Consider the following 18051-nt stretch of genomic DNA (forward strand, 5'->3'; position numbering starts at 1 on the left):
TGGCTCGTGGGCTCTAGGGCACAGGCTCAGTAGTTGTGGTGCACGGGCTTAGCTGCTCCGCGGCATGTGGGATCTTCCCAGGCCAGGGCTAGAACCCATGTCCCCTGCATTGGCAAGCGGATTCTTAACCATGTGTCACCAGGGAAGTCCCTAGAATGACTTTTAAAGGAAAATACATTAGCTAAAGAATGCCCACCCTGCAATAAAAGCAATTACAAATACTTTAAATCAGTGGTTTTCAAACTTTGTTGATCATGTATGTCCAAGAAAGCAAAATTAGGAACTATTTACTTTTAAAAACAATATATTTATCTTATTTTTGGCTGTGTCGGGTCTTAGTTGTGGCATGTGACATCTGTATTGCAACATGTGGGATCTTTTGTTGCGACATGTGGGCTTCTCTCTAGTTGTGGCTCGCAAGCTCCAGAGAGCATGGGTTCTGTAGTTGCAGCCTGCTGGCTATCTAGTTGTGGCTCACGTGCTCAGTAGTTGCAGTGCATGGGGTTAGTTGCCCCGCAGCATGTAGGATCTTAGTTCCCTGACCAGGGATTGAACCCACGTTCCCTGCATTGGAAGGTGGATTTTTAACCACTGGACCACCAGGGAAGTCCCCTACTTCCTTTTATGTTTAGTTAACATATAAAATTATTCACTAGATATTTAAATAGTTACTGAGTATGTGGAATCTTTCATGTTTGTTTATTTTTTTGCTTTTATGTTTGTATTTACAAACTAAATTTAAAAAATTTTTTTTTAACTTTTTAGTTTATATTGGAATATAGCCGATTAACAATGTTGTGATAGTTTCAGGTGCACAGCAAAGAGACTTAACCATACATATATACATGTATCCATTCTCCCCCAGACTCCCCTCCCATCCAGGCTGCCACATAATATTGAGCAGAGTTCCCTGTGCTATACAGTAGGTCCTTGTTGGTTATCTTTTTAAAATTAATTTATTATATTTAAATACTTTTTCTTAATGTATCCTATGAAATCTAAATTGCAATTTGTGCTCACTGTTATCCATTTTAAGAATAAATGGATATGCTTTTCGTTAAAAGTCAAGTGTGTTATATACTTTATTTTTCTTCTTGAACTTGCATTTTTATTTTACCTTCAAGAGAATATAATCCTAGTATAATACTTTTTAATGCTTGAAGATCTTATCCCTGAAACCTAGAGAAAAGGAGCTAACTAAGCATGTCTTTAGTCAGAAAATTTGAACTGGGATTTTAGTTTCTCTATTATTGTATAAAACAATGCTTATGTATTGTTTTGTTGTTCTAGAGGAAATGTGATTGCTATGAGAAAGTTAGCACTTAATTTAAAATGTTAAATTGTGGATATTAACATTTATTAAATATGAATAATAAAAACAGATCACAGTTTTAAAAAACACCTGTGTACTTGCCACTCTCAAAAAAGAACATTACCATTACCATTGAAGCATTCCATGTTCATCCGTTGGCCTGCCCACTCAGAGCTAACCGTTATTCTGAATGTTTGGCTTGTCTTTTTTATGCAGTTTTACCACACACGCACACACACACACAAAACTACACAAATCCTGTTTTAGTTTTTACATTTAAAAAGCTTTAATATCAGTGTAATCATATTGTATTTTTTCGTGACTTGCCTTTTTGTTCAGCATCATTCATCTATAGTATATAGCAGTACAAGTAATCTCGTGTATGCATATGTCACAATATATCTATTGTAATGTGGGTGGGTGTGGTAGTTTCTACTTTAATGTACTATGAAAAATGCTACTATGAATTTTCCTGAACATACATCTTTTGTGTTTGTTCATAATGGAATTACTGGATCTTAGGGAATGCAGACATTCACTTTTTCTAAACAATGCCATATTGTTTCCAGATGGTTGTAAAAATTTATTTTGCTAAGGGTGTATAAGTTTTCTGGATGCTCTGTATCATGGACAGTGCTTGGTATATTCTTTTTTTTTTTTCCAATTTATTTTATTTATTTATTTTTGGCTGTGTTCGGTCTTCGTTGCTGTGTGCGGGCTTTCTCTAGTTGCAGCGAGCGGGGGCTACTCTTCATTGCAGTGCACAGGCTTCTCATTGTTGTGGCTTCTCTCGTTGTGGAGCATGGGCTCTAGGCGTGCGGGCTTCAGTAGTTGCGGCACACAGGCTCAGTAGTTGTGGCTCATGAGCTCTAGAGCACAGGCTCAGTAGTTGTGGTGCACGGGCTTAGTTGCTCCACAACATGTGGGATCTTCCCAGACCAGGGATCGAACCTGTGTCCCCTGCACTGGCGGGTGGATTCTCAACCACTGTGCCACCAGGGAAGGCCTGCTTGGTGTATTCTGACTTAGTGATATTTACCTATCTACTGGATGTGAAGTGGTGTTTCTTTAGGGTTTTAACTTGTATTTCTCTTATTACCAAATAGCTTTGCCATCTTTTCATGAATTCTTTGACCTTTGGTGTTTCTTCCTCTATGAAGTGCTCGTTTCCACCTTTTGCTTTTTTTTTTCCATTGCGTTGTCTTTTTCTTTGTGGGTGTTCTTTAGATATTCTGCATACTAACAGGCGTGGTTACATCATCAGTTACCTGTGTTAAAAATAGGTTTTCTGGGCTTCCCTGGTGGTGCAGTGGTTAAGAATCCGCCTGCCAGTGGAGGGGACACAGGTTCGAGCCCTGGTCTGGGAAGATCCCACATACTGCGGAGCAGCTAACCCCGTGTGCCACAACTACTGAGCCTGCTCTCTAGAGCCTGCCAGCGACAACTACTGAGCCCACGTGCCACAACTACTGAAGCTCACGTGCCTAGAGCCCGTGCTCCGCAACAAGAGAAGCCACTGTAATGAGAAACCAGCGCACCGCAACTAAGAGTAGCCCCCGCTTGTCGCTACTAGAGAAAGCCCCCATGTGCAGCAACGAAGACCCAACGCAGCCAAAAATAAAAAATAAAATCAAATAAATAAATTTATTACAAAATAAAAATTAAAAACATAGTTTTCCTAGTAGCTTATCTTTTTGTTTTCTATCCCAAGGTCATCACGACATTTTCTTAAATCATCTTTAAAAATTCTTTAGTTTTGCCTTTAATATATAAAGATCTTTAATCTACCTGGAATTAATTTTTAAACATGTTATAATGTAGGGGAAAAAAAAATTTCCCCATATGGTGTTAGATCAGCTATAGTTTCAAGGTGGAAAAATATTAAAGCTGGATTTCTCTCCCCACTGATCCAAGCCATTTCTGTTAAAAGTAAATTTTTATGTATGTCGTGATTTGTTTCTTGACTCTATTATAAAGTTTTATTAGTTATTTGTTTTGACTTGAGTACTCCCACTTTTTTCTTCAGGAGTCTTTTGGGTCTTTGCTGTTTTGTGTAAAGTTTAGAATCAGCTTGTTAAGGTCCATATTAAACAAACTCATTGGGATTTTGATTCGAATTAAATTTAATCTGTAGAACAACTTGGAGAAAACTGACATCTTTACAATACTGAGCCTCTCAATTTGTGGAGGCAATTTATCTCCCAATTTATTTATTTATTTTTTATTTATTTTTTTTTTTTTGTGGTACGCGGGCCTCTCACTGTTGTGGCCTCTCCCGTTGTGGAGCACAGGCTCCGGACGCACAGGCTCAGCGGCCATGGCTCACGGGCCCAGCCGCTCCGCGGCATGTGGGATCCTCCCGGACCGGGGCACGAACTCTTGTCCCCTGCATCGGCAGGCGGACTCCCAACCACTGCGCCACCAGGGAAGCCCTATCTCCCAATTTATTTAGGTCTTTTATATCTCTTTCAGTTAAGTTGTATAATTTTCTTCACATTTCATTGATCGTCTCAGAATGATCATATAGTAATTAATGTATATTTTTGGAAAATTTTTTCTCTGTTAAACCTCATATATGGAGTGTCAGTGGATAAAACTACTTTTCCTTTTACAAGGGTTGGCAAATTATAGCCACCTGTTTTTGTATATAAAATTGTATTAGATCACCACCAAACCCATTCATTTATGTATTTTCTGTGGCTGATTGCACACTATAGCAGCAGAGTTGAGTAGAGACAGAGAACGTATGGCTTGCAAGCCTAAAATATTTAGTATCTGACCCTTCCCCCCCGCCCCCCCCCAAAAAAGCATACCAATTCTTGCTATATTTGTATTGTCCCATTATCTTCAGGGAAGATGATTTTTTTTTTTAACATCTTTATTGGGATATAATTGCTTTACAATGGTGTGTTAGTTTCTGCTTTATAACAAAGTGAATCAGTTATACATATGTTCCCATATCAGGGGAGATGATTTTAAACAACAAAAACTACCTTTAAATGTAATCTGAGAGGTTACTTGTTCAATCTATTCTCATTGAAAACTTGAAAAAAATGTGAACTGTGCTCTCTGATGTTAGAACTACTGAGCCTCCAACATTGTCTAGCAGTTTCAAACATATATCTTTGTGTGTAGTCAAATCTAGACATCTGTCTAGTCAAACAGTTAAGTTGTTACTTGGAAAAAAATGTTGATTAAAGGGATAAACTGTATGACTTGTGAGCCATATAACATTGTCAAGTATTACGAAAGGATTTTTAGAAACATACTATGTTGAAGATTATAGTTGTCAGAAGTTTAGGACTGGGCTTGATAGCAGAGTTTACCATCGTATCATTTCATAGGTAAGGAAACTGGGTTATAGAAGTTAGATAATTTTGCTGAAGGTTGCACAACCTATTATATTATTCTGACCCTAAGGTGTTTTTGTGAGACAGGTAATAGAGCATAGTGGCATAAGAGCTTAGGCAGAACTCCGTGCAAAGCTTTGCCTCTTGGTAGGTAAGTAACTGGGCAGCTTGCTGACACTCTGTGCCCCAGTTTGCTGATTTGGAAAACTGGAGAGACTAACCTGCCTTGCTTAGCGGGATTAAACAAGATCATATTATATGTAAGGTGTTCAGCAGAGTGCCTGGCACAAATGATTATTAGTTGTCCATACTGTCCTAACATACTTTCTCAAGAGAATTCTCTCAAGGTCTTCTGGATAGTAAAGAATGTACAATGTGAATATTCAGCTCTACTTTTAAAATATATACATACTTATGAACAATTTGGAAAAGACTATTATGTTTTCAAATGTTGTGACATAAATTTTTCTGAATTAATTACTGAATTAAATTTTTCTGCAATTAATTACATCACTGAATTAATTTACCCTTTTCTTGAACATAGTCATGCCTTTAAATAGATTTTTTTCTCTAATTAGCTTAAGGTTTCTCATGCTCTATTTATATATCCCATTCTCATAATTTATACATATAGGAGTCTTTTCGAGTTACATTATTTAAGGTCTTATATTCTCCTTGACGGGTATTAATTTTGTGTTTGTTACTGTGTAGCTCTAGTTTTGGGAGGAAAAGAGGCATGTAGTCAGGTCGATGTCATTCTTAAAGCAGTATATCATTCAGGCAATATCCTTAACAACCAATGTAGTAATGTTTCCTTTTTTTAAAAAAATGCAAGGGGGGAGCAGTGGGGAGCTTAGATTGACAAAATATTTTTATTGGCAAGTCCATATAGTCTCAGTGATTGCTATGTTGTAGGTTTTTAGTTCCTGAAGGCTTCATAGCTGTAGTTGCTGCTCTCTTTTTCTCTCTTTGCTCTCATGTTAGTATTTTAATGATTCTTGACTGGGCATGTTAATTGCAACACACCCACACACCCACACACCACCCATGACTGAACAGCAGTCCCTTAATTGCACACACACACACACACACACACACACACACACACACACACACACACACACACACACACACACACACACACACACGACTGAACAGCAGTCCCACACAGGAAAGAAGTCTAGTCCCCAATTCCAATTGTGCTCACTTTGAGAAATACTGTTGAATAAATAGAAGTATTATAGAGGCTAGGGCTGTGGTTTAAATATCTATATATATCCGTATCTACATGTGTATCTATATGACATCCAGAGAACCCTTCCTTTTATTCTTAGAAACGTTAACAAAAAAAAAAAAAAAAAAAGAAGTGGCCATGTAAAGGACTGGGAAGAACCCCAAATCTGACTCTCACTTCTCCACCCTGTCCCAACCTTGGCTGTCCCTGAAAGGCCTCTTTAGAGCACCATGTGTACTTGACAGGGCTGGGCAACATGTCAGTAAATGTCCTCTTTCATCATTTCTTAGAATGTTATCGAATGTATAAACCTAGAGACATTCTTTATGCCTAAAGCAATGATTTACTTTGGCCTTTTGCCTTTGAATGTTTCTGTCACTGATTTTTGTGAAGATGAAGATGCCACGGATTAGTGAAATAAGCCAGGTAGAGAAATACAAGTACTGCATGGTGTCACTTATATGTGGAATCTTTAAAGAAAAAAAAAAAGTCAAACTCCTAGAAACTGTAGAAAAGTGGTTGCCAGGGATTGGGGGGTAGGAGAAATAGGAAACGGTTGGTAAAAGGGTACCAGTTTTCAGCTATAAGATAAATTAGGTCTGAGGAGCTAATGTCAAATGTGACAAAAGTTGATAACACTGTACTGTAAAGTTGAAATTTGCTAAGAGAGTAGACCTAAGTGTTCTCGTGTGCACACGCGTGCACACGCACACAAGATAAATATGTGAGGGGATGGATGTATTAATTTGCTGGGGGGGGTGAATCCTTTCACAATGTGTATGTATATCAAATCACAACGTACACCTTAAATAAAAATCTTAAAATCAGTTTTATTTTTCATTTACACCTAAATAAAACTGAAATAAAAAAGATGACATGATTATCTAATTTCAGGGTCTTGGTTATCAAAGCCTACACAAAACCAGTCATGCTTTTTTACTGTTTACTCAGTAAAAGACATGGAATGAAAATTGAAGTGGTAAAATTGCCACTCATACGTCACTAATAGTCGTATTTTTAAACTGTTCTATGCAGTTGAGGCTTTGAGTGTAATAAATCAGCTACTTTCATTTTGAATACTTTAAAAACTGTAGTGATTTATTATTTATGTAGATATTCATGCTTTGATGTGACTTTAGGTTCATGCAAAATGGATTTTGGACACTGATGTTTTCAATGAATGGATGAATGAGGAGGATTATGAGGTGGATGAGAACAGGAAGCCCGTGAGTTTTCGTCAGCGAATTTCAACAAAGAATGAAGAGGTATTTGGTTTGGCACCATTTTTCTCACTTGGTGTTTTCTTCTTTCTTGGCCTGAATGTTATCAAATCTTCATTAATAAACTGTCAGCCATCAAGTATATGTAAAAGTTACTAAATGGCCATAACAACCATCTCAGGAGCTGGCATCCCCCAAAAAGGGGCATGAGAATCTCAGAGGGTCATTAAGATTTAAAGTGGCCCATGCAGTGTGCAAGGTAGTACAACTGATTTTGTTCTCTAGATCTGAGTATTAATTTTGTGAGCCAAATGTCATCATGGGGTAATTTAACTTAGCTCTTCATTTTCCAAGGGAAAACTGATTTAGTTTTAATATTTTTTAATAGCTTTGTTAAGGAACATATAGTAGTTAGTATAAAGTATAGGCCTTAAAGGTCTCATAGTTACAGTTCAGTCCTTTTTTCAGGTAGGGGGACTTGACATTTAATACTCTTTAATCCTTTAAGAAGCCCAATCATTTAAATATTTATCCATGTTTTGTTATAAGTCACAAGTTGGGAGGTAGGTGTGTCACTAGAGGAAGACTTGAGACTGAGAAGGCTTAGATGTGTTAGTGTTGGGTTATGACAGCTTCAGGTAGATGCCTGTGATTCCGGAAGTCTTTTTTCATTGGGGACACTTAAGATTTTTGCTTTTGGTTTTGTTTTTTAGTTTTTTGAAAAAAATCTTTGAGGCATATACTTTTAACCAATAATTTAGAAAGTGTAGTTCTTTCATACCTATTTTCAGCCCCAAGACTTTCTTACTAAAAGTCTGTCACACACCATATATTCTTTATCTTTAAGAAAAATATTTAAAAACTGAGTCTTTTTCATATCTTTTTATTTTTAGTTCATCCCTATTTGCTTTGGATATTTTTTTTTTTTTGCCTGCGTTGGGTCTTCGTTGCTGCGTGTGGGCTTTCTCTCATTGCGGCGAGTGGGGGCTATGCTTCGTTGTGGCGCACAGGCTTCTCATTGTGGTGGCTTCTCTTGTTGTGGAGCACAGGCTCTAGGTGCGCTGGCTTCAGTAGTTGGAGCACACGGGCTCAGTAGTTGTGGCACACGGGCTTAATTGTTCCGCGGCATGTGGGATCTTCCTGGACCAGAGCTCAAACCCGTGTTCCCTGCATTGGCAGGCGGATTCTTAACCACGGCGCCACCAGAGAAGTCCCAATCATTAATGTCTAATTGATGTTTTAATCTCTGATTCGTTTTTCAACCTCAGATGCAATACTGTGGATCATTTTAGGTGTATTTTCTTTATTATGGTCTGTTTTATTAAATTGGTATTAAATTTATCATCTACAGGCTGACTTTTGTATATTGATGTATGGCCTGCAACTATGCTGAACTTGTTTATTAGCTCTAATAGTTTTTTTGTGGATTCCTTGGGGTTATCCATATATAAGATCATGTCATCTGCAGATAGGGATAGTTTTACACCTGTGGGTTGACTTTTTTTGGTTTTGTTTTGTTTTTGCGGTACGCGGGCCTCACTGTTGTGGCCTCTCCCATTGCAGAACACAGGCTCCGGACGCACAGGCTCAGCGGCCATGGCTCACGGGCCCAGCCGCTCCACGGCATGTGGGATCTTCCCGGACCGGGGCACGAACCCGTGTCCCCTGCATCGGCAGGCAGACTCCCAACCACTGCGCCACCAGGGAAGCCCCTGTGGGTTGACTTTTAAATCATAAGATGCAGTCTTGTAAAATTTTACCTCTTTTGAGTCATTTTCTCTTATATTCCTTTTAATGATGAACTAGGAGTAGTTTCTGGTACATTTTCACAAGATTATTCAGCCAGTCTTTGTATTTCATTAATTTAATAGCATGTGTTTCATATTTTTCCAGTGGTTATTGAAAATGCTTTTCCCACCTGGGAACACAGAATTTGAGCAGGAACAGTTTTTAGTTGTGAGGGGTTTGGGCATGTCTGTTTTGTAGCATAGTTTGAATACCTGTGGGATGGTTCTAATATATCCATTGATGGTGCATCACCTGGGAAGGTCAGGGAAAGTCTCCTGACTGCTTATGGTCGAGGATGCTTAATGTTGTGCCTTTCATTTCCTCTGCGCACTTGTGTTTGGTATTATCTTTGTGAAAACTCACCTTTGGACAAGGGTTTGTAGAAACTGAGGAGTCAGCAAAGCTAGCCGATATTTACTTCCATTTACTTCTTCCTAGCCAGTCAGAAGTCCAGAGAGAAGAGATAGAAAAGCATCAGCTAATGCTCGAAAGAGGAAACATTCACCTTCCCCTCCACCTCCCACACCCACAGAATCCCGGAAGAAGAGCGGGAAGAAAGGGTAAGAACTGCAGCATGATTCAGAAGGCACTGAAACAGACTAAAGAACTTTGCAGATTTTTACATTTACATTGGACGTTTGTCTTACTTTGACTTGGTTGGAAGTCTTTGCTTTGATAGCTCATCTTGTTATGGGATGTTATCTTATGGGCATCTTATGTCAATTTTATACATTTCTATCTCTGAATAGAACGTTTTTTCTGTATCAATGTTTGTATTGAGAAGTGTGGTTGGTAAGGAATTTAAGAAATTATATTCACGAGTTACTGTCTTTCTCCAGTTTTACCACCTGTCCCCTACATGATCCAAATGACTTATAGAGGAGTTGAACCTCTGTCTGCTCCATATTCTGCAAATTGCAGCAGTGTAGTGCCTTATTCAGTAAGTCACGTTTGTACTTAGTGAATCTTGCTTGAGTAGAGATTTTGGTTTCTATTGAATAGGTTGTTGTGAGGATTAAGTGAGACTTTAAAGACCTTGCACAGTGCCTGGCCTGAAGTAGATGCCTATAAATGGTAGACAGTAAATAATAATTTTATGATTATGTACTAAGTAGATAGTTAATAATTTCAGGGTTGTCTAGCTCAAAACATATTTTAGACTTTTTTTTTGATGTGGACCATTTTTAAAGTCTTTATTGGATTTGTTACAATATTGCTTCTGTTTTATGTCTTTGTTTTTTTTGGTGGGGAGGCACGTGGGATCCTAGCTCCCCTACTAAGGATCGACCCCACACCCCCTGCATTGGAAGGCGAAATCTTAACCACTGGGCCACCAGGGAAGTCCCTCAAAATATATTTTGAGCATTTTTTCAGAGATTATAGTTTAGTTTTAGAAAATGACAGTTTGCAAAATTTATTCTTTTCATGTGGTAGTAAATTTGTCGACTTTCTGGCTGTTGTCAAGTAGATCTTTACAGTGCAGTCATCTTCTCTCCATCAGCTTCCTTTTGTGACATTCTTCTCTAGCCAAATTTGCCTTTTGTTGCCCAGAACATGCCTTGAATCACGTTATTTCTTGAAGGGTAAGGTTACTTAAGCGTTCTTAACCATGCGTAGAAGCTTTTAGGGAAGTTAAGAAACTCTTATTTAGTTTTATAAATAATATTAATGAGTCAGTTACAGTTATAAAAAGATTTTTGTTATTTTATCGAGTCACATGTACTGTGACATAAAAATTAAAAGAACAAAATAGGTTTTTCTTGGGGATTATTGAGGGTAACCTTATCTCTTAAACTTGCATTCTGAAACTTATTGTTGATGTTCAGAGATTTCAGAGCTACCTGAGATCCTTGTAAAGAATATCATAACAACTTTTCCAAATGTTTCCCGGCCTGAAATCGATGTGCTACTCTCCCCTTTATGGGCTAAGATGGGCTGCCAGGACATGAGTGGTCACAGAATCAAAATGTGTTGTCTGGGATGCTCACAGTGGTGGCATTTAGCCTCTACTCTGAGTATAATACCCACCAAATTTAGTTTCCCAAAATAAATGTATGCGCGTCCTTTAATTGAATGCATCTGCCTTCTAATGAGCAGGACTTTGCTCATTTAAGTTTCCCCTTAGAATAGTCTATTTAACTAAAACATCTTGAAACCTGTTTTCCTAACATTTGTTTTATTCATCTTCCCTGCATCTTTTCTTCATTTTGAAGTATTTTACCTCCTTGCCACCTTTAGTTTCATAGGCTTAAAAAAAAATTGTCATGTAATTTTTATTAAACAAATTTTTTTACTCTGTATACCTTATTCTAACCTATGCCAACATGTTATCCCTCTAAAAAGAGAACTTGGAGCGTTCTCTCAGCAGTGTGAGGACTCAGCAAGCTCTTTCTCCATTCTGCCTCCCTTGTCGGTGTATTCTAGATTACTACCCCAAAACGGGGAATTTTTTTCTTAAGCTTTTATGCTTTTACTCATCATCCTGAAACATTGCCAACCTTTTAGTAAATTGTTACAGTTCTCTTTGTCTGAGTTGTATTTTTGTGGTCCTTGTATTCATTTCTTTGTATTGGTACACATCACATTATATGAGGTAGTTAATGATTTCTGTCCTGAATTCCCTGTAATTCCTCAAGGTAAGGAATCATTCCATTCTTGTTTGAACTTTAATATGCTTTCTGGCATGTGTTAGTTTTGTTTTTGTTTTTGTTTTTGTTTTTTGCGGTACGCGGGCCTCTCACCGTTGTGGCCTCTCCCGTTGTGGAGCACAGGCTCCGGATGCGCAGGCTCAGTGGCCATGGCTCATGGGCCTAGCCGCTCTGCGGCATGTGGGATCTTCCCGGACCAGGGCACAAACCCGTGTCCCCTGCATTGGCAGGCGGACTCTCAACCACTGCGCCACCAGGGAAGCCCTGGCATATGTTAGTTTTAAAAATAAATGTTGATTTGATTGAATTCAGGTGGTTAAAGAACAATGACAATTTTTACAAAATACAAAAGTTAGTACTGTCCTAAGTGATTTTACTTTGCAGTTCCTGATGTTTGGATGTTACAAAGAGCCAGGAAAATACAGAAAACCAAAGAAATCCAAAAAGCAGTTATTTGTATATATCTTTGAGAAAATTTCTTATGTAAGTGATTCTTTATGATCTGAGATAAAATATGTGCTGTATTTCTGTAGCAGATGTTTTTTTATTACACTAAGCACCTTTTAGGGTACTGTCTGCAAATTTGTATTGCAGAATTTCTGTGGTCATTTCTTGTGCCCTAAAAGTTTTCTTTTCCTTTTGACTGGTTAGATGTAATTTAGGGAATGTATCTAACTTTTTTGATTTCTGTTTGTCTTTTAAAGTGATTCTGAACATAGATTCTCTAACAGTGTAGTTAAAGCCTCTGAAATTGTTTGCTGTAACTAGCTATCGTCAGTCTTGTTTGTGATTTTGTATCTTTTATGTTGTAGCCAAGCTAGTCTTTATGGGAAGCGGAGAAGTCAGAAAGAGGAAGATGAGCAAGAAGATCTTACCAAGGACATGGAAGACCCAACACCTGTACCCAACATAGAGGAGGTGGTTCTTCCAAAAAATGGTTTGTATCCTTTTGCCTAGACTGTGAGAGTGTTAGACGTGATTTAATTATTCTCAGCGGTGCCATGGGATGATTCACTTCTTGCTCTGTGTCTCCAGTTCTTAACTTTCAAATATTAATAGATTACCCCTTGAAGGTTAACGTATGTGAAATTCCCTCTTTTCCTGTCTTTTGGTATACTTTTGCTATTTATCGGGAAAACACACTGTGATCAAAAAGTTCTCAAAATTTAGTAATGCTTTAAAGTTAATGGTTTTAAAATCCCAACAGAATCAATATACGTATGGAAAAATGGAGTATGTATCTATGCACAATTCAACCTATTTAAATCAGTTATTGGGAGGCAGATGTTAGACCTTTTTAACTGTGATTGTGGATTTGTCTGTCCCTTTATTCCTGTTAAATTTTTTTCTTCCTGTATTTTCTTGTACTTTGAAGCTCTGCTGTTTAAGGGCATATACATCTAGATCATCGTTGTTCTTCTGATGAATTGAGGCTTGTATCATGTCTCTAAGTGCCATGTTAGTGCTTTTCTTGAAATCTAAGTTCTCTGATAATAATAAAACCTCATCTCACCACATCCTTTTCATTAAATTTCTATGTTTTATTAGTCCCCACTGAACTTAAGACTTCAGCAGTCCTATAAATTTTTTCTTACATTTTATGTTTTCAATTTGTACCTCTCTGGCATTCTTTTACTTTCACTCTAATTATGTAAAGCATTGCTTTTAAACATCAATTTGTGGAGACTTAGTTCTTTCCCCCAATATACACATTTTCTGTTTTTAATTGGAGTATGTAGTCTACTTAAATGTAACATAATTATCTATATGGTTGGGTTTAAGTCTACAATCATGCTGTTTTTTTCCCATTTGTCCCTCTCATTTCCTCTTTAGCTTTTAGTGTTCTATTCTAGCCCCTCGCTATTTTCTTTTCTTTTCGAACTTACATGGTTTCTTTTCTATATAGCCTGGTTTTGTTTTGTTGTGGTTTTTTTGGCCATGCAGCGCAGCATGTGGGATCCCAGTTTCCCAACCAGGGATCGAACCCATGCCCCCTGCATTGGAAGAGCAGTCTTAACCACTGGACCGCCAGGGAAATCCCTATATATAGCATAGTTTTAAACTTCACAGAGCATAAAAGTCACCGTTTTAAAGTGTATTTTAATCACTCCAGTGGTTTTTAGTAAACTCACTATGTTGTGCAGTCATCACCACTGTCTTAATTCCAGATGTTTTCATCCCTATGAAAAGAAACCCTGTACTTATTAGGAGTCAGTCCAAATTATTCCCTTTCCCCATGTGTTGGCAACCACTATACTACTTCCTGTCTATGGATTTTCTTGTTCTCTATTTGCTTTTTAGCTATATTTTTCTTAGTGGTTGCTCTAGGGATTACAGTATATAATATATCCTTAATTTATCAAATCGATTTAGAATCACTGTTGTCTAGTTGAGATAAAAATGTATGAAATTTACCATAATATAATCTAACCTATGCCCTCTCCTGTCTTGTAATGTTTTCATGTATTTTACTTTGATGTGTGTTGTAATCCCTACATTTTTCTTTTTTGTTCTTTTTTAAGTAGTCATTTGTATTTTTAAGAAATGAAAAATATAGTCATCTATAATGTTATATGAGTTTCTAAAAATCACTGTGTTATACAAAATTGGGCAGTAAAAACCACACAAATATATTTTAAAGGTCATATAGAAGAGAACATTCACAAAGGCAATCAAAAGAATAATTTTAAATAAAAACTATGAAGGTGGTGATAGTCCTAAGAGATAACCATCTAAAACTGGGAAGCTATAATAATTAATGTAGTATGGTTTAGACGCAAGAATGGCTGCATTCATCAGTGGAATAGAATGGCCAGTTCAGGGACTTCTCTGGTCGTCCAGTGGTAAAGAATCCGCCTTCCAATGCGGGGACACGGGTTCTATCCCTGGTTGGGGAACTAAGGTCCCATGTGCTGTGGGGCAACTGAGCCCGTGCACCTCAACTAGAGAGCCCCAGTGCTGCAAACTACAGAGCCCATGCGTCCTGGAGCTCAAGCACAACTACAGAGCCCACGCACCCTGGAGCCGGCACGCCACAACTAAGAGAGAAGCCCTCGTGCTGCAACGAAGAGCCTTTGCACCCTCAATGAAAGATCCTGCATGCTGCAACAAAGACCCAACGCAGCCAAAAAAAGAAAAAATAGAATGGGAAATTCAAATGTAGATCTATATTTGTGAATAAATTTAAATTATTATGAATTTAGCAACACAAATAAATGGGAAAAGATCAGACTGTTCCACAAGTCCTGTAAATTTTAGTATTTTTCTTTGTATCGTATATAAGAATTTAAACTTCAGGTGGATTAAAGTGCTCAATTTAAGAACAAAACTGTAGGGACTTCCCTGGTTATGCAGTGGTTAAGAATCCGCCTGCCAATGCAGGCGACACGGGTTCAAGCCCTGGTCCAGGAAGATCCCACATGCCGTGGAGCAGCTAAGCCCACGTGCCACAACTACTGAGCCTGCACTCTAGAGCCTGCGAGCCACAACTACTGAGCCTGCATGCCACAATGGCTGAAGCCTGCGTGCCTAGAGGCTGTGCTCCGCAACAAGAGAAGCCACCGCAATGAGAAGCCTGCACACTGCAACGAAGAGTAGCCCCCACTCACCGCAACTAGAGAAAGCCCACACGCAGCAACGAAGACCCAGTGTGGCCCCCGACACAGCCAAAAAATAAATAATTAGTTTAAAAAAATAAAATAAAAACAAAACTATAAAAGTAAATTTCCAAATACTAATGTACTTTAAACAAGTGTTAGTCTTAGAGAAAATATTCATTACCCATTTAAAAAACAAAGAATTAAAGCCCTAAATATGTATAAAGATTCTTAAACTTTATGGAATAAAGGACAAAGTATTATGTACTAGTAATTTTATTAAAAAACCTGGGATCAATAAATGTATGAAAAGATGCTTAATCTCACATAACCAAGGATATGTAAATCATTAAAGTAACTTTTCATCCGTGTGATTTCCAAAACTTAGAAAGTAGATGATCCCCAAAGTACAACTGTTCTGAGGAAGTGAGTACTCTCAGATGCTATTGATGGAAGTATAAATTGATGAAGGCACTTAACACAATTTGGCTATATCTATTAAATTTAAAAAACTGTACAATAACAGTTTTAATTTCATAATCCATATTAAGTAATTACATGCATGCATAAATATAAAAGAATGTTGATTACACAGTAATGAAAAATTGAAAATAAAGTTTCCATTGATATAGAGCTAGTTACCTCATGATCCACTCATGGACACAGAATGTCTATTAAAAACGAAAGAGACGTAACTAAAAATACATGGAAAGGTCACACAGGCGCACTGTTACAAAAGTAGAAACCTAAGTACAAAAGTAGAGTACTAAGGAAATAAGCACAGTTTTGAATTCTACATATATGTATAAAAGGTATTGGTTCTCCCTCAATTTGTCTGTCTTAATGAATGGCACAGAAATGGGAATCCACAAGTGCACAAAAAAACACAAAAAATACTTTTGGTAAAGTGGTTGAAAGGTTCTTTTCAGAGTTTTCTCTCTGTATTGTTATTTCTGTATTGTTTGCTTTTATGATGAAAAAGATGGCTGCTTGTTTAATTAATTACAGAATATTGTCTGTTACATTAAGTGTTAATGTTTCTCAGCTGGGCTTGCGGTTTTTACATGAAGGTGAGTAGGTTTTACACAAGGGTAAGTACTGAATGATGGTGGAGATGCAGTGAGAGTCGTGTATTTTTTAATCTTCTATTCTGTTTTCTTAAAAACAAGTTGAACTTCCCCCCTAAAACATAATTCTTTTTTTTTTCTTTCTAGTAAACCCAAAGAAAGATAGTGAAAATACACCTGTTAAAGGAGGAACTGTAGCAGATCTAGGTAAAAATCAGAAAATCTATACAGTTTTGTCTCTTGAATATGTCAGCTCCCTTGATAATCCTTTCTTTACTGAGAGATTTCAGTTGCTATGCTTTCTAGCACAGATATTATCTATGGCTATGTTAGTACCATTGTTATTTAGTTTGCTACCATATTAGGAAATTTAATTTCTTTTTTTTTTTAAAATAAATTTATTTATTTTTGGCTGTGTTGGGTCTTCGTTTCTGTGCGAGGGCTTTCTCTAGTTGTGGAAGGTGGGGGCCACTCTTCATCGCGGTGCGCGGGCCTCTCACTGTCGCGGCCTCTCTTGTTGCGGAGCACAGGCTCCAGACGCGCAGGCTCAGTAGTTGTGGCTCACGGGCCCAGTTGCTCCGCGGCACGTGGGATCTTCCCAGACCAGAGCTCGAACCCATGTCCCCTGCATTGGCAGGCAGATTCTCAACCACTGTGCCCCCAGGGAAGCCCAGGAAATTTAATTTCTTATGATCCACTCTCTCCGTTCTTACTGATCTGCCTCTCTCAGAGCGTAGTTTTCCTGCAAACTAGCAAAGGTGGTAATATTATATCTAAATCAGAATATCTGAGTTTTAAAGAAACAGTTATAATTAGAGCACTTTTAATAATCTGCCTGAAGTATTTGTTTCACAACATGTGCAAATTGATTTTGTGTCTTCAGAACAAGAATCTGTTGACTGTTAATACTTTGTAAGCCAACAGAAACTTTCCTTGGGACTTCCCTGATGGTCCAGTGGTTAAGACTCCTCTGTGCTCCCAATGCAGGAGGCCTGGGTTTGATTCCTGGTCAGGGAACTAGTTCCCACATGCATGCCACAACTAAGAGTTCGCATGCTGCAGCTAAGAGCCCGCATGCCGCAACTAAGACCTGGTGCAGCCAAATAAGTAAATATTTTAAAAAAGAGAAAATTTCCTTAACAGGATAAAATGAGAGTCACATCATCCTTTTACTGTATTTTCCAGTTATGCAGTACACTTTCACAAGTAAGGTCTAATTCTTGGATGTGCTTTGAGGGTAGTCACTTGTTCCAGTTTTTAAAAGTAAGGATAGTTTTAAACATCTTTGTTCCTGAAAGTTATATATATAATGATCTCATTTACTTTCTTCATTTGTAAAAATCAAAGGGGATCCTCGTGTTTTCAGTATATATTAAATTTATGAATTGATGGGATTTTAGACCTAATAGGGATTTTCAAGATCTCCTTATGTGGAAAATGAGACTTGTATTTCACTGTGTCCTAGTCAAGTGAATTCTGTATTTCAAATAAACTGCTGTGATTCTTGATGGCAGACATGAGTGGGTGTTTGGGAGAGTTTTTCTACTTCATTTCACTAAATACATCTTGCTTTTTCTGGCATAAAGCCTGTCATTGTACATCAGTGGATGATTCTATTTTTGGTTAAGTTAAAAGTAAAGCAGAAAATTGTCTTGATGACAGTTTATATAAAGGTGGTGTTAGGTCAACAAAATAAACAAAAAAATGAGATACTGTCAAAATCCTTCTATCGTAATTGTTTTTAACATTATTAATAGAATATGGATCTTTAGTAACTAGTAGTAATTTTCATTTTCCATAAGTTTATGTCACCTATTCTACAGCCATCACTTATCC

The 18051-nt window shown here is 37.6% G+C and overlaps 1 protein-coding gene across 3 annotated transcripts in view; it reads left to right on the forward strand.

Annotated features, from left to right (window-relative positions):
- Positions 1 to 18051, forward strand: part of SMARCC1 (SWI/SNF related BAF chromatin remodeling complex subunit C1) — a 187673-nt gene that overhangs the window by 59690 nt on the left and 109932 nt on the right. For all 3 annotated transcript variants that reach the window (XM_030845340.2, XM_070046656.1, XM_030845343.2), the window contains exons 9-12: positions 7036 to 7161; positions 9343 to 9464; positions 12365 to 12489; positions 16363 to 16422. In XM_030845340.2, the coding sequence (XP_030701200.1) occupies positions 7036 to 7161; positions 9343 to 9464; positions 12365 to 12489; positions 16363 to 16422 (433 nt within the window). The remainder of the gene's footprint in view (positions 1 to 7035; positions 7162 to 9342; positions 9465 to 12364; positions 12490 to 16362; positions 16423 to 18051) is intronic.

This window comes from Globicephala melas, chromosome 11 (assembly GCF_963455315.2).
Source record: "Globicephala melas chromosome 11, mGloMel1.2, whole genome shotgun sequence".
In the NCBI taxonomy this organism is placed as follows: Eukaryota; Metazoa; Chordata; class Mammalia; order Artiodactyla; family Delphinidae; genus Globicephala; species Globicephala melas.